This window comes from Bolinopsis microptera, chromosome 1 (genome assembly GCF_026151205.1).
Source record: "Bolinopsis microptera isolate Bmic1 chromosome 1, MBARI_Bmic_1.0, whole genome shotgun sequence".
NCBI classification, from domain to species: Eukaryota; Metazoa; Ctenophora; class Tentaculata; order Lobata; family Bolinopsidae; genus Bolinopsis; species Bolinopsis microptera.
In genome coordinates this window covers 11,360,143-11,381,363 of record NC_087072.1, presented here as the reverse complement: position 1 = coordinate 11,381,363, position 21,221 = coordinate 11,360,143, and the positions used below count along the sequence as shown (strand labels likewise).

General features: G+C 37.7%; 1 protein-coding gene across 1 annotated transcript in view; it reads left to right on the top strand.

Annotated features, from left to right (window-relative positions):
* The window catches only part of LOC134826361 (histone deacetylase 6-like), a 31,764-nt gene extending 11,445 nt beyond the window's left edge, over positions 1 to 20,319 (top strand). The window contains exons 8-18 of the mRNA XM_063838709.1: positions 12,422 to 12,547; positions 12,677 to 12,766; positions 13,208 to 13,311; positions 13,772 to 13,836; positions 14,063 to 14,093; positions 14,846 to 14,891; positions 15,127 to 15,213; positions 19,205 to 19,264; positions 19,489 to 19,656; positions 19,818 to 19,946; positions 20,168 to 20,319. Of these exons, the coding sequence (XP_063694779.1) occupies positions 12,422 to 12,547; positions 12,677 to 12,766; positions 13,208 to 13,311; positions 13,772 to 13,836; positions 14,063 to 14,093; positions 14,846 to 14,891; positions 15,127 to 15,213; positions 19,205 to 19,264; positions 19,489 to 19,656; positions 19,818 to 19,946; positions 20,168 to 20,278 (1,017 nt within the window). The 3' untranslated portion in view covers positions 20,279 to 20,319. The remainder of the gene's footprint in view (positions 1 to 12,421; positions 12,548 to 12,676; positions 12,767 to 13,207; positions 13,312 to 13,771; positions 13,837 to 14,062; positions 14,094 to 14,845; positions 14,892 to 15,126; positions 15,214 to 19,204; positions 19,265 to 19,488; positions 19,657 to 19,817; positions 19,947 to 20,167) is intronic.
* The last annotated feature ends 902 nt before the right edge of the window (positions 20,320 to 21,221 follow it).

The window sequence follows — 21,221 nt, the reverse complement described above, 5'->3', positions numbered from 1 at the left end:
AAGAAATGAACATGCGCATTGCTAAATGCCACCTAATGTTAAGTATCAGCTTGTTCTTTGAATATTCGTTTCAAGCACCTCGCAAAATATTTCAGAGTGTACTGATACAGATTTAGGACAGTATACACATATATGTTCTCGTTAAAATATCTATCCACCCCTCTCCAGATCTGTTCTTGTTAAGAGATCTAACCACCTGCACCCCCTCTCTAGATCTGTTCTTGTTAAGAGATCTAACCACCCCCTCTCTAGATCTGTTCTTGTTAAGAGATCTAACCACCCCCTCTCTAGATCTGTCCTTGTTAAGAGATCTAACCACCCCTCTCTAGATCTGTTCTTGTTAAGAGATCTAACCACCCCCTCTCTAGATCTGTTCTTGTTAAGCGATCTAACCACCCCCTCTCTAGATCTGTTCTTGTTAAGAGATCTAACCACCCCCTCTCTAGATCTGTTCTTGTTAAGATATCTAACCACCCCCTCTCTGGATCTGTTCTTGTTGAGAGATCTAACCACCCCCTCTCTAGATCTGTTCTTGTTAAGAGATCTAACCACCCCCTCTCTAGATCTGTTCTTGTTAAGAGATCTAACCACCCCTCTCTAGATCTGTTCTTGTTAAGAGATCTAACCACCCCTCTCTAGATCTGTTCTTGTTAAGAGATCTAACCACCCCCTCTCTAGATCTGTTCTTGTTAAGAGATCTAACCACCCCCTCTCTAGATCTGTTCTTGTTAAGAGATCTAACCACCCCCTCTCTAGATCTGTTCTTGTTAAGAGATCTAACCACCCCCTCTCTAGATCTGTTCTTGTTAAGAGATCTAACCACCCCCTCTCTAGATCTGTTCTTGTTAAGAGATCTAACCACCCCCTCTCTAGATCTGTTCTTGTTAAGAGATCTAACCACCCCCTCTCTAGATCTGTCCTTGTTAAGAGATCTAACCACCCCCTCTCTAGATCTGTTCTTGTTAAGAGATCTATCCGTGACGGTGCTTTGCTAATTACTTAATGATATTGATAAGAGTATAGCTGTGGAGTGTGGAGTGTGGCTTGTGAGCTGCGGACTAGTGTAGAGTAATCACACATCCTTTCATAACATTGCATGAATATCCTTATTATTCGTGTACCAATCTATGAATTTTTAATGGTATGATGAATTTGTGCGATCTCCAACCTTTTGTATCCAGTCTCTCGGATTTTAGCATCCTTGATCTCTTAATGATATCTTAATTTTGGTAAGCCCGCTTGTCTGGTGAGTAGAATATTCAACAACTATTTAACGGTAAATGATGATTCTAATTCCGAGTAGTAAATAACAGGAGGAAATGAGCGATGTTTATTTGCTGTCTGGGCGTTTACTTGCCGCTCTATTTAATCCAGTACATATTATTGACTTTCCTCAATATTATATCTTTATATTTATTTTCAAATCATAATAGTGAATGTTCAGCATAGCATTGCATTGTAACATCAAAGTTTCAAAGACTATCAAAAGACTAAAATCAGTGTGCTAGCTGTCTGGAGACTGGATAAAGAAGTGCAATATTAATGTGTTGTCTTAGTTTAAGTTTAATCCTTTAGTACTACAACATAGCGTCTGGCATGGTGCTGATCAACATTATTATTTATTATATATAACATATATAATACAGGCACGTAGCCAGGGGGGGGGGGGGCTAGGGGGGCGGCAGCCCCCCCCGGAAAAAATCGAACCCCAGAAAAAAGATAAGCCCCCTAGTCCCCATGGTCGCCTGGTAACTGGGCTGTGTTTATGACTGCAGTCAGTCGAAGATTTGAACTGTGGATTAGTAAATATATGTCATTAAATCCAAGCAAACATTCTAGAAGACTTCTATAATTATAGTCAATAGTGTCCCCTAGACCGTAGGAAATGTAAAAATCTTAAGACGATGAGGCCTGAGTAAGTCGTAAATTCTGATTGGAGAATGTAGATTGCTGTTGTGAAGTTACCAAATTTACGTGAGTACTTGATTCTTTTCAATCCCAGTTTATTGCTGTCCTACAAATTTCTTTAATGCCAAATGTCGTCTAAAACACCCTGTTTCGCAAAAAATTTCCGGGGGGCTGCGCCCCCCTAGCCCCCGCCAAGGGGCTCCGCCCCTGGACCCCGCTGGGGGCTGCGCCCCCAGACCCCTACCACAGCTTGCTTGCTTCGCTCGCTGCGCAGCTTGATTGGACGCGTCGGCTCGCTTCGCTCGCCGACAGCCCCCCTCAAAGAAAAATCCTGGCTACGTCCCTGATATAATATTATAAGTATCGCTGATTTGACAGTCTAGAATTGCAGTCACAAAGATTGAACCCATCATTTTGTTGTCCAGCTATTATTTCTGAGAAAGCGGTACCGGTACAATGATTTCCTTAGTAATTATCTTTGCTGATGAATCGCCTTAAAAGGTTTAAAACTAAGGGTCAAACTTAATGGATTTGAGTCTATTATATGTCATATTTTCACGTGAGTCGTCTAGAACACGTTATAGTTATTGACTACAAGAACACGTGATACTTGTCTAAAACACGTGGTACCCGTCGTAAACCCGTTGTAGTTATTGCTGTTCGCATCTCACTGCTACTTCATGAAGATTTTAATCGCATTTCACAATGTTAGCCTCATGCACTGTATTTGTTTGATTTGAGGTATAACAATTTTCAACTATCACACTGAAAATGGCAGTATCAATTGAAGAAATTCGGTTCATTGGATAAAGGATACATCCATATCTTAACCATGGACAATTAACTGCTCAATTGGAGGATGAAGGTCTCAATCACATGTTCTGATAATAATGGGAAGTAGTAGTAGCATTAGGTTATTAGAATTAATTAATGGATTATGGGAAGTAAGGTTTAAAATTGTTTAATGGTCTTCAGGTACCAAAACTTCAGAAGAAAAGTCCATCATAATGCTCCAAGGTCCTCTTGTGCACCGGTTCTTTGTGATGATTATAATTTAATTTGGGCATCGAGTTATAATTGTCTTTGCATTGTAGTATAACATGATACTTACTTTATCTTAATGTGCTGTAGTCCATAAAAATGTCATTAATTAGGTTGAAATGTTTTCGTTATTAACCATTTATCGCTGAAACTTTCCAATGGCCGATCGCGATATTTGTTTGTTTGTTTGTTTGTTTGGGAACCAGCTTTGTTTACTGGTTAATGTTTACTCAAGAATTTATACATACAATAATATACAATAATTATATTCCTAAATCTGCTAATATAAAACCTAAATAACTCTAAAAATATACTCCACACGAAATTATGGACCTGGAAGTAAGATTAAATACATCAGCTTAATACACAAATCAAAACAAAATTCTAGAAGACTGACAGTCTTGTGTTGAAAGACGAATATGATTTAGAAGCTTATCAAAAAAAATTAAAATCTTAGCCAACCAGGAATCCATAAATCCAAGCAAAACTCTGTCTTAACACATTTCAAACAACAATTTTGTCCACACTACACACTTTGCCTCCTTTTATGTAGTGTCTCTTATCTGGCTCGTCGTTTGATCTCTTCTTGAGTTCTAAAACAAGCTTTTGCTGTTCGGCACGTTCCTCTGGAGACCTATCTGGACTGATAAAGACTTTACTGAAAAGTTCTGAGCTACGGAGATGCCTTGCTCTAGTCAAAATCTGCTGCACGATTGTGGTGCTCGTCAAAGTCACCTTAACAGGTCTGTCAGCCACTTGTTTCTTATCCTTGGGTTTATTCAAACCAATTCTGCTAGCTTCTATTTTTGGCTTTTCGCCAAGTTCCAACAACACTTGAGCGACCTTGTCGCATAACAGCTCACCTTTCTCTTCTTTAATACCAAATAACATCAGATTCCGACTTCGGTCTCCTTCTGCCACAACATCCTTGATGACATTCTTCAAAATGTTTCTATCCGAATCCAACAAAGGACCTGCTGCTGAGGTTTTTGATGCCTGTACTGCGGCGCTGTATGTCTTCAACTCTGATTTCACAGTATCCTCGACTGATGCTACAACCACAGATTTCAAGTCATCAAGCTGCTTGTCTTTGGCAGCTAGCAGCTCTTTCTGCAATACAACTACTGTTCCCTGACTGTCAATTACATCGGAGTGCAATTTCTGATTATATTTCTCTAGCTGATTAATGTACAACGACTGTCTATACATAACTTTTAACGCAGCGTTAAGACTCTGAGCCATGACTTCCCTGGAGATTTCTCTTTTACCACTGAAACTCTGAGCTGCACACGCGTTAACATGATCTACTTTAGCAAGCCCAAGAGTTTTCCGGATCCATTCAGCTGCATCATCTTTCACTTCATCAAGCTTATAAGCCACGTATTTATCCGATTTATACATCACACAACCACGGCACCGGTTAAACAAGCAAGTCTTATCAACGTAATGATAAGTAACTGATAAGCGAGTACAAACGTATTGAAAAGTGTAATTACTGAACTGAAAATATTAGTTTCGAATGACCGATTCTTTCTCACTCTTGTAATGTCAACTTTTAAATCGACATTCTTATCGAAGCAGCAATTACCATAGTCGCTAGATTTTTGCAAAATGTCTGTATGAAGCTGTCGGTAGTAGCTCAATGTAAGGTTTTTTTAAAACATATGTCTCAGACCCATAGCTAGATCTGTGAATTTTAGGCAGACCCACTCGACAGCGGCCAAATTTTGCGCATTATGAGCCCCTGTTAAATAGTGGGTCTGGCAATCAGAATGGTGGGTCTTCACCTTAGAAAAGTGGGTATGGCAACCAGAATGGTGGGTCTTCACTCTAATAGAATGGGTCTGGCAACCCAAATGGTGGGTCTGAAAAACTGATCGGATTTTCGCTTCCCGCGAACATGATTTTTTCTGAACATTTTTGTCAAGATCTGTAAATCTATCAAATATGTTTTTTAAAAACCTTAGCTCAATGCCGATTTTGATCAATTATTTGAGTTGTTGCAACGACACATCCAATACTCCTGGTGAATTCTTCCAAGTCAGATGTTGCGTTAAAGTCACAATAATTTATTACCTACCATATCTCTAATCTTAAGAAAAAACGTTCACGTTTTTAGGACTGAAACACATCCAAATTAGGCTCGGCAAAAGGGGTGGGTGTCTTAATTATTATCCGAAAAAACAGTTAGTACCGCGAAGGGGGTGGGTGGGTCTTTTGAAAAATTTCAAAATTACCTACCATATCTCTAATCTTAAGATGTTTATTGAATCCTTCTGATGGCAGTATTGTCTAAGACCTGTATAATTGGAACACATGTTTCAGCTACCTGCAATACTGTTTACAACCAGTATAATACATGATTATAACAACATATTATTACCATATTCTGACAAATTAAACCCTCAATATGATGACATACAGGAGGTTAAGCCTTTCACTTGTTAATACAGTCAGATATTTATTGATCAGGTATCCTTCTATCGGGGTGACACGTGCTATCGCGTGTTCCTGTGGTTAGTTACCTACGTAAATATGATACGACTCTGGCCTCTATTTTGCCTTTTATTTTATTAAGCTAGTGATCTACTGAATAGTCCATTAATGTGTAATGACTGTTAACAAGTCTTATTAAATAGAGATCATTTGCCACAGAAGGAGTGAAGTGTCCCAAACACTTGTGAACGATCCCAAAAGGGCTGCATTATTCGGAGGTAGTGGTACCTGTAGTGTATTGTGAATAGTGCAGCATTTTGTGAATAGTGCAGCTCTTGAGTACTAGTCATTTAATTATTAGGGTATTTAATCCCTCTATCCCTCCCTATTCCACAAATATCTTTGCAAAGACATTATTAACTACTTTTATTCTTCATAACCGTTGGTTACGGGTTTTATTATCCCTCGAAATCGGAGAATTGGTGAACAATTGTGATATTATATGTAAATCATATTTAATAATTATGTAATGCAACCAGAACAATGGTTAGTCGTATCTATTAGTTTAAGAGGTAACAATAATCTTCATTACCCCATTGGCCATTATTGATTATGCCTTTATCGAATAATCACGACGCAAGGTAAGCAGTGGAATAATAATATCGCTCTCCAATCTCAATGGTATGTATATCTGAATTCCTACCTCGACTCTCCATGGCCATGGTACATGATATCTGTAGTCCTATGATTTAGCCTTGAATAAAACAATACTCGACAAGCCGATTGTTCTGTTTATATTGTAGCTCCTGACCTGCTATATCAAGCATACAAAAACATATAATTATATTGTAATTTGTAAATTGTGCGAAATTTAATCTTCTTGTCGTTGGTTGTTGCAGTTTTTTAAATTAGCATAAGTCAGTTATTTGTGACGTACATTCTCGAGAAGACTCACTTCCCCCAAATATGTGGACACTGGAGTACTTGATAAGATAATGTCATATAATTATTAATTATCCAGTATAAAACTTACGTTGATAAAAGACATGGAAGTTGACATGGTCTTTGTTGGAACCTCTCGACCTACAGTAGCTGTGTAGTTGTGTATTTATAGTTATCAGCTGCTAAAAGCGTTCAGCTGGCTCCCAGTCTCCAGGCTTATTATTCATACTCAGCTGTGCACAGTGTGCCCAGGACTTGAAATTGCACTGTAAACCTCGACTTTCTGTTCGGCTATATTTACTGTGAATTTGGCTGTTCTGTAAGAGACCTCGTAAGTCGAGGGTTATTTTAAAAATTTGTTTATTACAGTGCGCAGACTGGTAGGAACATGACCTTCTTTCCCACCGCTTTATTTGAAAGGATTTTCATGTCCATTTTGTTTTGTAGATTGACAAGAAGTCCGTTGGTACGTGTCTTTAAATGCCCAGTCATCCTGTAATTGAGCCCGGTAAATGAGCACTACTCTAATACTTGTCTCCTGCCAAGTGACGTAGAAATGACAGTTCGTCAGAACTACATTCTGAGGTGGGGTAAGCCAAAGAGCCACTAAGAAGCAAATTGATGTTGGATGTGTTATATATGTACTTATACGATACTGAGTTTAAGATATTGAACTACTTCAAGTGATACTGCGTTGTAGGGGGACCTTACTTTCCGCGGAATATTGCAATAGTGCATATTTTAACCGTTGATTGGATTTTGAGAGTACTGAGACATCACAAGGCCATCTCTTACTCTTAAAACCCAGGTCCCAGACCTTTGAAATGGATTAAATATTGGACGTGAGAGCTTGATTACGAATTGGTCATTTCTTGTTTCATTAAACCGCCTGCTTGTGAAATTTGGCACGTCAGATTTCGATGGCACGACCATTTCCAATGTTTTGTATAAACCAACCGGCTTCGAGCTTCCATGCGAAAAAGCAATTCATTTAGGATTCGCCCAACAATTAGCAGCTATCTTCCGATACGACTCATAGATCACGTGACTGCAACAAATGTTTCCACTTTTTGTCAGCAACCACCAGTCTTCCGAGCAATCGGTTTATACTGTTTTTAGATTAGTCGCTGTCGTAATATTCTTTTCATCAGCTCTCAGAGTGTCAGTGTCCATATTATGGCATAACTTATGTCTCAAATCATTACTATTTCCACTCCTTATTTACTCTTTAAATATACTCCTTGTTTCTGACGCTTGCCAACAAATACTGTATTAAACTATTAAAGTTTCCTACGTCCCATTCGTTGATTGTCTCTATACAACGTAATTATGTCGCAACATTTGCCATTCTCTTTTGCTTTGTTCCTAAATTATTTGACAGTTGGGAGCGACTCTTATGAAGGATCTACACACACTGCGACTAAAGATTAACGGATAAAATCATGGTCATCATCGAATATAACGTTACTGCTTAATGAAGGTGATATCCTGCTTGGGGTATAGTAAGCGGATAAATTGTGCTTGTTTGAGGACGATACATTTAATTGTAATCAATGTTGCATTTTGATTTATAAAACATTCCCCTTGTTACGTAAACTATCACCAGTTAAAGGTTTGGTTCGTGAGTTTTCTCCTTCAACTGCATTAAGATAGTAATTTGCACAAATGATTAATAAGGGACATAGCTTGTATGTGGGTACTAGTCTCCTTTTCTCATTGTCAGAGTTCCACCACTATGTTTATTGCATGGCTACCGTCGTATGTGTTTTACGTGACTGTCATGTCTGTCATAAGACCAATATTCAGATTGGATTTTCTAGCATCTCAGAAATGAACAGACTGCTCAGGACAAATCTTGAGCTCTTAGTCAGGGAAAGGAAACATACAGATCAGTAATACTGATTCAGTATTCTGATTTATAATACAGATATACCTTAATTCCCAAAAATTTGGGCGACAAAAAATTTGAGCGGGCCTCTCGCCCAAATTTTTTGCAGACCAAATTAATTGCATAAATCTTTTCCGTCTGCTAAATTTTTTGCTAACCAAACTTTTGGCATTTGGCCTGTGGCCCTGAAATCTATAGAAAGATGGCTTTTTCTTCATATCCAAGTGAAATAATATTTGAAATTTTAGTTTTCTAATCTGTCATTCATGGCTTGACCAAGTAAAAAGGCTTATATTTTAAATGAATAGAAATAACTGGAATAGCTAACAGCTACTAATAAAACAAATGACTAGAGGTACGGATAGCTAGAGATTTAAACAAGATCTGCAAATGGATTATCATCCACCGTAAAGTCTGATCTACAAGCATCAGTTATACCTGACTTCTCAAAGCCTTTCCTTATGTCATCTGGCCTCCCTTTTAAATATACAAAAAGTTCGTTGATCCAACGAGCGTGTACTTCACGGATCACTGTCAAGCGGGTATAAATTTTCACATTGTCTGATGAAACTCCTCCATTGAGCTGACACACTATGTTTTTCGCGTACCAATCTTCGTACTTATTGCGCATGAATTTCTTAGCCAGTCCATTGATAGATATGTCCAGGGGCTGTAGATGATGGGTCATATTAGCTGGAACTTTCTGTAGGATACAGTTGTTGGCTGTCATCAGATCTTTTAGTGTCTGTGTGTGTTGGGCCCGAAACACATCTGATATCAGTAGCGCTTTCTGCTCAGGGTTGTTGATGGAGGCTCGAACTGATTCTATGTGGGGAAGAAGGATTTTCTCAAAGAACTGGACACTGGTCAAACCTTTCGACCATCTGGCGAGGCGTCATAATTGTATGTGAAAGGGGTATGATAAGATATGCTGAGTGTAATTAGACTAAACTATCTGATTGAGAGACTAAATATCACTATTGTATATCTATCATTTTGTACTGTGCCATCATCACTGTATTTTTTAGTAGTTACTGGGCAGATCGTAAATTTCATAATGTGAAACAACTCAGACTACCACCTACATGCTTAAAATTGGAAGCAAAATGACTGGAATAATAAGGAATAATAATGAACTAAGGCAAATTATATATACTTGTTCTGTAATTTTAGTGGAAAATCGTTCATTTTTCGAAGAATTTGTGACCAAATTTTCGGTCGCTCAAATGAGTTCAAATTTTCTGCCCAAACTTTTCGGGCTCAAATAAATTGTGCTCAATATAATGGCACACAAATTTTTGGGAACTAAGGTATGTAGATATATGAAACGTTGAAGTAAATATAACTTTGAAGTATTTATGTGGTTGAAGTCCTTTTGTCCCGTAAAACAGCACAGACTAGACAGATTTATACAGTTTGCTCTGGACATTATATACCATGCAGATTTTTGCCGTACAGAAGATATTTCTCTGACTAAATAGTCTTAATTTTGAATCGGCTCAAATTTCAAACGAACAATAGTTTTATTATTTTTATTACATGCCCTTTTCTGGGGCTTCCTGAGCTAATTATTTGGTGATCTTTTTTATTCTTACGGAACACGCTCGTGTGCACGTTCATTTTATGGGTATATTGCCCTGTTGGGCTTGTTAAAGACTAAGTCTGAACATTCCTGTACCTGACCTTGCAACTTCATAACTTTGTTTTCAACAGCTAATCTAATTATTAAACTAGCTGCAGCTATGAACTGCTACTTACCTACTTTCTTGCGTTTCTGAAGTATTTTAGATAGGAGTTTTAAATCATGTTGGTTAAGTGTGGTGACAGTTTTGGGGGAGGGTCCCCCTTGGACCGTGGCAAAGTGTGGTGACAGTTGAGGGGGCCCCCTTGAAACTAAGCGCTATCTAGCTGCTTCTGTATTAACTATTTGACTGTCTGTAAATATCTCCGTGACAGGTCAGTTCTGTCCAATATTAAACTTGTTAGAGTTTCAACAGTACGCTGAACTCGGACCTTACCCTCAAGCACTTGTTAAATGGACATTCCTCAAATACTCATGTTTCTTGGTAAGTTGGCATGCTAATGCTGTTAATGTGCGGTTTAACTCAAGTCTACCGTATCCTCCAGCTTCAGTAACATCGTCTACCAGCCCCTCTTTCTGAAGTTGTTGATAGATACACAGCTATAATTTAGTCCCATTCTTCGGAATTCCCCAACTTTTCTTAAACTTTAAACGGCTTCTAATTCTTTCCAGATTATTCGGAATGAAGATATAGTTTTATACTCGGAACCTATGAGTATTCCTTCGTGTAAAACACACAGAGTTTAACTTACTGATATTTTCTTATCGTGTCTAACAGGTTTATAGCTTCACTCGTACAGTTATTAAACACCTCTGTCAGAATACAGACAGTATCTTTTTCGGATAATTTAACTAGGATTGTTGTGTTATTCATTTTTTGTGCTGCTTTTAGTTTGCAATTTAACTTAGTAATACTTTTATTCTTCGCTCTCTTGACTCTTATAAGTGGGTCGATCCTGATTGATTACTGGGGACGAAATGAGAGTCTCCACTTGCACTCACTACTGTTTACAGCGAGTACAGCGAGTAGTGACTCTCATCTCGTCACCAGTAATCAATTAAGAACTTATTAAAATCTAATCCACCTGTAACCACACACTAACCGTGCCCGACTCCCCACCTCTAGAGATGAATACCACTACAGTAACACCAGAGGTATGGTACGCTCCAGACCCCCACCTTGATAAACTGCTGGGGACTGCTCTCATGCTGTGTCTGGTGCTGGGACTCCCCGGTAACATTATCTCCCTCTCCTACTTCCTCAGCAAGAAGAGATGTGACCTGGCTACCTTTCTCTACCGGTCTATATGTTGTGTGGACCTGTTTACCTGCTTCCTCCCTCTCCCTGTCCTACTCTCTTTATTCAACCTCAGAGAGCCGGTCTGGTTCGATCACCACTCTTTCTGTGTCGGCTGGGCAATTATCTTCACTTTTATCCAGCAGATTTCCATTTTCCTGGTACTGTTGCTGAGTGTGACCAGGACTTATAACATAGTCCGCCCCTTTGTCCCTATCTCTAAACGGACAGTAGGAGTGTGTATAGTGGGGTTCGTTATCTTCAGGGTCGCACATGAGACATGTTTCAACCTGATGCCGGGGTACTTTGGGACCAAGTATTTGTATACCCGGGGGACTGTGTACTGTTACTACTACCTTGGAGAGCACTGGGCTATTGTTGATGAGATTATCAGCTCTATATTCATCGCTGTGGTACCTATTGTGATCACCATCAGTTTCGTCGTGTGTTTGTCTCATATCCTGAAGAGGCAAGAAGGGAGAGACGATGACACGGCTAGGAAGCGGGTGACGGTGACAATGTCACTGTTTACAGCTCTGTCACTGATGTGTAACACCCCTCTGTTTATCAACTACCTGGTGTACATTGTTGATTGTAATATTATTCAGTATGTTTACCCTAGTCAGATTTATAAAAACCCGTTCATGTACAGCTACATTTGGCCTATTACTGAGATATTCTTCATGGCGCTAAATTCTGCGTTAAACCCATTCCTTTACTTTTGGAGGATGGAACGCCTCAGGACTTGGACTTTGTTGAAATTTAATCCCACTCAAAGCCAGGAAAATAAGAGAAACTTGAAATGTACCAACGACACTAAGTTTTGATGATTGAATTTAAAACTGAAGCAGATTGTTGGTTCGTTGTTGATATCATGATACATACTCTGTAAAACTCTGTTTAAAAAATTTGAATTGTATAAATAAGTAACGTATAATATATATATTTTCTCCGAGTTAAATTTTTTCCATGCAAGAAGTGTATTCTGACTCTTAAATACTCTTACGGTCGTGATTACACAATATAGAGTAGAATGACACCTTGGGTCAGGGAGGTTGGGGCCAGGGGTTTGTTCAAAGTTAAAACAATGAAAGTGTTAAAATAAATTCGCCGTTGTCTTGTGACCTATCATCACCTATTATTCATGTCACATGCCTCACACTGCAACTGCAACTGCTGCATAAGACTACAACCCATCTTCTAAAACTTAGATAAAAATGGATACAAAACTGAGAATTATCAATTAAGTTGAACTGTAACCTCCCTAATGGAATGAGCCCGGATATTCGTCTAAAATCCTCCACTATCTGACCACAGTACCTCTCAGAGCGGAAAGGGAGACGGGGACTACCTCCACGCCTTCCACGAGCTGATCCTGCCCTTGGCTCTGGAATACCAGCCCCAGCTGGTATTTATCAGTGCTGGTTTTGACTCAGGGAAGAACGACCCCCTGGTTAGTGTTTATTTTTATCTGATATTTTTTGTTTCACCGCAATTAGTTATACAGTTAATAATACATTCCCTACATTCTTAACGGAAATGTGAACAATGTTCTTTACTTATTTTGACACATCTTTGTCAGGGTAAATGCTGCGTGACGCCGGCAGGTTACGGTCAGATGACGCGGTACCTGATGGGAGTGTGCAAGGGGAAGGTCATCGTTGCCTTGGAGGTAAACAAACTTTCTCATGTTTTAAAGATCTTCATTACGTCGGAAAATTTTGGTTACCAAAACTTTAAACACGATATAAGTATTTGAGCACGGTAAATTTCGGCATCACATTTTGAACGGGGCTATCATGGATTTTATAGATATATCTTAACATAAAATTTGCGATTTATTTACATTCCACATCTCCAAATGTGATGCTGATTGGAAGTCTGGTATTTATACGAAAGTCGATTTTGAGTGCCGTCTAAATTTTCCGTCACCCAAATTTTGTGGACGTAAAAACTATTGCTAGACCATAATAATATGTTTCTCACTCTATCGCTTTAATGGTGAATATAGGATCAACAGCAGCTTTTCTCATGAACTGCAAATTCTTTGCACGTGTAGTAATTAATATCAGTTTACTTTGCACTTGTAGTAAATAACATGAGTTTACCACAGGGAGGATACAATCTTGAAACAGTGTCAAATGGTATCAGAGCATGCACCAGTGTGCTGCTTGGAGACTACCCTGATCTCCCTGACAACGCTGCTCCTTCACCCGGGTTAGTAGACTGTTGCTGTGTACAATATTACAACACTAGATAACTAGGATTACCGTCATCCTATGTGGTGATGGTTAGTATCGAAACTTACATTATTATCATGAAACAGGATCGATTATACACACAAAAATGATTAATAAAATAATAAGTTGATACCTTATTGAATTATCGTCAGGATATCCAAACCTCCTTACCACTAGGTCATACGTTAACGATCCCTAACTTTCTCACAAATGGCTTTAAAAATTTCGTTGTACTAGTAACGTTTTTAAAGATACTCCCATTAAAATGAGAGCAAACTGCAATCTAACTAACTTTAAAGTTGATATAATAAGGAATGTAGAGTGTACAAGAGACAATAAATACATGCTATACGGATACCCGCCATCGATTTGAACCTCAAGAAACACGATCTTGTATCTAAAACACCAAATCATACGTCATGATGGCTTATTTTCAGAGGTCGGAAGAGTATAGACTTTGCTATGCAGAACATTGCTCCGTTCTGGAGCAACTTGATACCCTGTAAGTTTAGCATTAGTTTATTTTTGGATTAAATGTAAAATTCGCTAATTTATATGTAGCGCTTTCATTCGTATAGTTTCAAATGAATAATTTATCGTATTAAAGTAATATAATATCTTAAGAATATATTCTTCGTACAAGACCTCTGTATTTATAATCATGATATGGACCTACTTTGTGGTTTTATCAGTCTGTTAACTATTTTATTTTACCGACTTATTTTCAGCCTCCTCCAGTCCAGTTACTCCCAAAGAGAGGTAAATTCAACTTAAGACCGATTTTTAGTTGAATGAAGTTACAATTTTATTTAATAGAAATAATTTACAGTCTTAGATCGTTCATGCGCAGACATGAAACTAAAATTCTTCAGGCGTCCGAAATCACTCAAAAGTTGGTTCAACAAAACACTCCCACCAACTTCACCACCACCAACTTCACCACCACCAAGTTCCACCTCACCAAGTTCCACCCTACCAAGTTCCACCCCACCAAGTTCACCACCACCAAGTTCCACCCCACCTGCTTTTGAGGAGTGTGCTCCTCCACACTCTTTCATCAAACCTCAGAACATCTCTCAACCTGTCCTATCAGGGTATACTCATAATAACACGATTGAGGCTCTGGATTTGTCAAGCATTGCTTGTTCTATTAATTCTGACACTTTCTCACCCTCTCCGAGGACATCGCCCAGGAGGTCTCCTCACCAATCTCCTAGACCGGCTCTATCACCTAAATTATCGCCTCGACAAGCTTCATTGCCTGCTAAATCACCTAGAATGTCACCTAGATCACCTAGAATGTTACCTAGACAAGCCCTATCGCCCGGGCGATCACCTAGAATGTCACCCAGATTGTATCTAAACCTCACTGCTGCAAACAAAAAACTCAAATCACCCAAACCCAGTCCTCGGTCGTTTGGTGGTTCACATACCTCTGACGATTCAAGTGAGGATATGTTCACCACCCCACCAACAAGTGACAGAAAATATTAACTTGTGTTTCACTTCAGTCAGGAGATTGAAGAACTTGGCGAGGAACCAGACACTGAGCCTGAGGTACTTATTACACGATATAGCGCTTTATATATATTTTTGTGCTCCGAGCTAGCCCATACGTACTTTGGAGCATTTTGTGTGTGTAGAACTTGTTGGCCTAGGTATTATGTATCATATAAGTTTCATATCATACCACCATCAGCAGTTTCAACACATCCTGTATTATCATGTATTTTGTCTATTAAAGCTTCTAGGTAGCTGCTTTATGGCGATTTTAAGTATGTAATTATCTCAGAGTTTCTTTGACCCAGTTGACAAGATAGATTTGATGGCTAATGGCCACGGTAGATCTCGTGGTAACGGTTATATATCGCAATGTCAGGTTTGTACTTAGCCCGTTGAACTTGAAAAAAATGCGCTACTATTTTTCACCTTGGTTATATGATATTGATATTTTTTCTTTTTGATAAGAACTGGAAAAATATTGATTTATTCCATGTAAGTTGTAACCTCAGCATTTTCGCTCATCTTTTTCTTCGTTTTATGGTCTTCAGATGTAGCATCTCAATTATAGTCTGAAGTCTCATCTGCTGCATTATTTTGCATCTTCTAATTGTTCAACATTAATATAACATTGAACAAGTTTCCTTTTTGACCTAGAAAAAACACTTCTTTTTGTTTGGTTTATGTTAAATCATCTTTGTACTTGTTGTACTAAATATGAATGCTCAGTTATGAAACTTCAACATTAATATAACATTGAACAAGTTTCCTTTTTGACCTAAAAAAAACACTTCTTTTTGTTTGGTTTATGTTAAATCATCTTTGTACTTGTTGTACTAAATATTTGACCAAAACCCATAATCATGGGTAGATTGAACCGCTGCCAGTGTCTCTCTTTTCCAAACAAAAGAAAATGATATTAATTTGAGGAACCGTCCGCAAATGCAAATTGATACCGAGAATGAAATCGGTCGCTCGCTTTTCCCATTAAATAAGATTTATTACAATTCGTAAGCCGTGAATGAATGGGAAAAGCGAGCGATCATATACTAATTACAGTAGTAGTGTTATCGCAGATCTAGAGCATGCTGTGGAGTGTGGAGTCTGAGGTGTTAGTTAGAAATTATAACATAGAGAGATAGAGACAAAATACCACTGGCTGATTTTTATGACTTTTTCATAGTACGTATTTCGGTACTAAGAAACCAGTCCCAAAACTGTTACCGTTCTCATGATAGAGCCGTGCAATCACATACATTTACACGCACACACCGCCAAACACACTTACCACTATAAGAATTAGAAAGATTGCTGGGCCCATACTTACCTGTAAACATACACGGATCAGGAAGTAGAACAAGATCCTGAGCACACAATGGTTGAGCTGGCAACATGGAGGCGCTGCTTCTACTGCTCGCACGGCTATAAAAAACCGAGGAAGAGCAGGACATCTTTTTATTGCCAGCAATGTGGGGAGGAATTTCCCTTGTGTGAGGAAACGTGTTGGTACGTCCATCGCTTTTTGGGAATCCCAACCAAGAAGTATAGAAATTAATGGTGGGGTAGAGATTGCCTTGTCCACATGAAAAAAGTGAATTTTTAATCACCCAATTTCAGAATCTCACAAACTATTTTCTTTGTGGTTAAAAACGTGAAAACTGAGCTCACTTTCAAATTCTACTTATATTCACTTTTTTCAAGCGGACCCTCTAAGGTGTGTTTTCCATTATATTGTTAGACAAATTAAATGGGGCCCAAACATTTAATAAGTCGAACTAAATGTTTTTTACAAGTTTGTTCGCATCAGTGTTGTAAAATACGTACCTTATCGGACCTTATTTGGACGGACATTACTTGAACGCTGGAGGCCCTAGCGTTCATCTTAATGTCCGCTCAAATAAAGTCCGTTCAATTAATGTCCGTCCAAGTTAAAGTCCGTTGAAATTTTTTCAAACATTTTTTCATTTCGAACTTTTTGTCCAGAATTATATGACAACTTTGAGAACTTTATTGTGCCGTAAGTTAACGATGGAAAGGTTCTCCTTGGTCTGCCGGAGGCACAGAAAACTCTACTAGTATATGATATTTTCAAGGGTCACTTGGCGGAAAAAAGTCAACGAAATTATGGCACTCAACAACATAGTTCATGAACTAGTCCCCGCCAACATGACAAACTTGTTCCAGCCTCTAGATATTACGGTAAATCGTGTTTCCAAGGACATTGTCCGACGTTGTTATAGTTCATATTACTCGGGGGCGGTCATGAAACAGTGCTAGGAAAGCTCCACGTGATGTTAAGGTTAACCTAAGTTGTCTAAGATAAAACCGCTTCACGCCGAATGGCTTGTAAAAGTTAACACTGAAATGCAGGACCGGGGTAGTTTGATAAAAAAAGGTTTCCATAAAGCTAGAAATCACTGATGCTTTAAGCATGGACTATTTCATGCACGAAAACCCATTTGATGAAGATGATATGTGATATTAGACACTGATCATGTACACATATTTTAACATTTTTACTGCTCAATGACTGCTTTTCTTACTTACTGTATAAAAATGGATTTAAAAATCATTTGCTGAAATTTAAAAAACGTCAAAAAAATTGAAAAAATTCGGATTTTTGATGGTTTTGAATGCCTTCGAGCGTTCATATTAATGTCCGTTCATAATTATGTCCGTTCATGTAATGTCCGTCCAAATAAGGTCCGATAAGGTATGTTTTGGTCCACTACGAATTAAACTTATGTTTGATATTTCCCCGAATAGTTCAACAGTGATAAGTGAAATTGTTGCTTTTTATTCAAAAGGCCACAAATAATGAATTGTCGTTTGAGGCAAATAAGGAAGATTTGTTTTTATTCGTACTGCACCTTATAATAACAAGTAACAAATGTTGACTTAGTATACATACAACACTGGTTTATATTTCCCTTGTAAGCTTTTTGTTTGCTTATAAGATTGTATACATTTTGATATTTTCAATAAACTTTTTAAACCTTCGAAAATCCAATGACTACAGAGTTAAATATACTGTGCCCAAAAAGTTAAATACCCTGTGCCCAACTGATTTGCCGACTATTGAGTTAAATAAACTGTTGTTGATATTATGGGGAGGGGGCATAGATTTGGGCTTGTTGATATTGTGGGGGAGGGGTTAGAAATTTGGGCCTGTTGAATGTTGATATTGAGGGGTGGTGTGATTGTGGGAGGGGTCATAGATTTGGGCTTGTTGATATTGCGAGGGAGGGGTTAGAAATTTGGGGCTGTTGAATGTTGATATTGTGGGGGTGGTGTGATTGTGGGAGGGGTCATAGATTTGGGGTTGTTAATTGTTTATTGTGGTTTGTTTGTTTAATTAAAAATAATTGCATTTGCATATATAAGCTTTTAAGAAATATTTTATTTTATTTCTATAAACATAAAGAAATGTTATTTGTGGTGGGTGTTCACTGTAGCATGCCATTAAAGCCCTCCTTACTCCTTTAATTAAATAATGCTTTGAGCAGAATGATAATAATTTTGATGCGTGCACCTTTTTCTTGCGTCAGCTATATGTACTTGTAAAATTAGAAGAGTGAGCACATTTAATTACTTGAATTGGGTTAATTCGTGTACCATTTGAAGAATGATCTTTTTAATTGTACTTGACATAAAATTCCAATTTCGTTTTTTATAATTTTTATTTTCTTGGTCATGTATAATGAGACAATTATTTCAATAAAACAATCATTTCAATAAAAAATTATTCACAATAAAAATGAATTGAAAAACATATTTAATGTAAAATTAAAGAGATGAGAGTTAAAGTTACCGGTAAGATAATGTCCAGTACATTATCCAAGGATCCCAACCACCGATGGAGGGTATAAGTCTGGTAAGGGTGGACTGAAGGGATCTTAACCATATCGACGTATGTATGTTTCCATCGGTCGATTGAACGCTTGGTTGAAAATTAAGCTGAGATTTTTATAAATATCACATCACACTCTTTTTAAAATATTTTTAAAAATGTCGACTTCTTCGATGGCCCAATAGAAGATTCTATGTAGCCCAACAAAGTAAGTAACCTCATGTCTAGTCTGGTTGGGTTTCTTGGATGCTGCACTCATTTTTTGTGTGTGCATGGATGCTGCCCTCATTTTTTTTGTGTGTGCATAAATGATCTTGATTAAACTAGTTTAAAGGAATTAGCTTCGTAAATGCCTTTTACATCGCTTATTATTCACAAAGTCACTGAGATAAATATTATTCATATTGTATCTTTGTATGTACTTGCGGTATACAATTTTGATGGAAGATTTGTCATAAATCACTCATTTATTAGACTTATTATATTCAAATTTGCGTTTATTAACTTTGAACTTCACTAGGATTTGACTGCCGAAGACAGATTGATGGCAGAAATGGCAGAAAGTTCTAATGCCAAAGAGGTATTTTATTGTTCTGAAAACAGCACATTATATATAACTGAAATTATATCATGTACTATAAATTGTAAGTTCATCAGAGATGTTCATGTTCATGACTGCAACTTAAGTTGCCGTAAAGTTACTGCGTTGCGTGTTTATTATATTACATAATAATATGGATTTAATATATTAAACCCATAGATTTATCCAACTAATTTGACAATAACATGATATTTCTTCTGCAGATAGTTGAAGTGTCGGACTCCCCCCAAGTATTTGCAGTCCACCCTAAAACGTGGTGTGAACATTTAGAAGAACATGTGAAGACGGCCCCGCTAGAGTTAGCCGCGAGCCCGCCTTGCTCTGTGTGTCAGGATAGTTCAGAGAGTTGGTACTGTCTTCATTGTTACCAGGTGAGAGATCCTTATCACCAGTAAGCTATTCTTGTTTCTCTTTCAGTTAGCTATTCTTGTTTCTCTTTCAGTTAGCTCTTCTTGTTTCTCTTTCAGTTTTTTAACTAACTAGACTCTTAATATTAATATTTTAACTGATAATAATTGAACTGCCCCTGTAGCCGTTCTGTTCCCGATATGTCAACGAGCACGGGCTGCATCACGCAATTGGGCACTCTCATCTTATGAATCTCAGTATGTCAGATCTTAGTGTCTGGTGTTACGGCTGTGATTCATACGTCCACAACGAGGTAATTATAACCGTATATTATTTAAGTTTGTGCTCATTTGGAAAGCGGTGTTAAACACGTGTTGATGACTTACTTTTGGGATAGTATGATAATCTCTGGGGTTGGGGGTTTAACTCATGATTTATTTATGATTCTCGCTTTAAAAACTTTTTAATTGATCTTTTAATTATCTGATGTAAATTGTAATGACGAAAATCCAAATTAAATTTCAATTGTCTCAGGTGCTATTGGATGCTAAGAACAAAGGAAATATCGCCAAGTTCGGAGAACCGGCCGTGAAGATTGAACTTGCTTCTATTGCTGAGATCAGCAATAGAATCCAGCAAGATTAGTGTAGATTAGTATAGATTAGTATAGATTAGTGTAGATAAGTATAGATTGAACAATGAAACCCTGAATCAGGATAATCTGTAGATCTTTGTACAATGTAACCCTGAAACAGGATTGAATTGTATGTGAATAGTTTCAAAATTGATTTTTTTTTCACTCCATGAACTTGAAAAACTGTATCATATTTTGTGTTAGATCTTTAAATTTAAGTATAATTATCTGTCATTAGGTTGAACGATATATTTTCAGGCATTCATTACCAGTCCTTATCTTTTATTGGGGGATCATGTTTTTTGTCAATTTTTGTCCATGCGGTACCCTGTATTTTCAAAAAATAGGTTGGACAAAAATAAGTTGGACAAAAATGGACACAAAATTCAAAATACATGGTAATAGTCCGAGACGAAAGGAGAACTCGAGCCTAGCTTTTCGAGTTAAAAATGATTTCGCAACGGTTATCGCCTCTCTAGAGGTGATGCTTAAAACATTTGGCCTTTATTGCATTTTTGTAATAAATGCATACATTAGTTTGTTACAAATTGTGGTCCGAAATTATCGCCGGTCTAAGGTCAACGCTTATGAGTATTTGTATTGCGCGAGCGATTTTCAATCGCGAATTCTGAAGATCGAGTCTAAAAATCTATCTTCTCCCACATTTTTTGAGCAATCACCCTGAAACTTTCAGGATATGTTCTAGGGACCATTTAAAAGAGATCGCTTTGACAAAATTTTGAGATAGGCCTTTACAAATTTTTTATTCAATTTTGAAAATCGTGGACCTCAAAAAATTGTAAAAAAACAATCTTAAAGATTTTTAAAAATTACCAGAACGGATCCTAAAAAGGGCTATGGTCGATGATCGTGATTGGTCGGTAACCATTTCTGTAAGTAGTTTGTTACAAATTGTGGAGAGAATCCAAATCAAACGTTATAATTTTTGTCCAT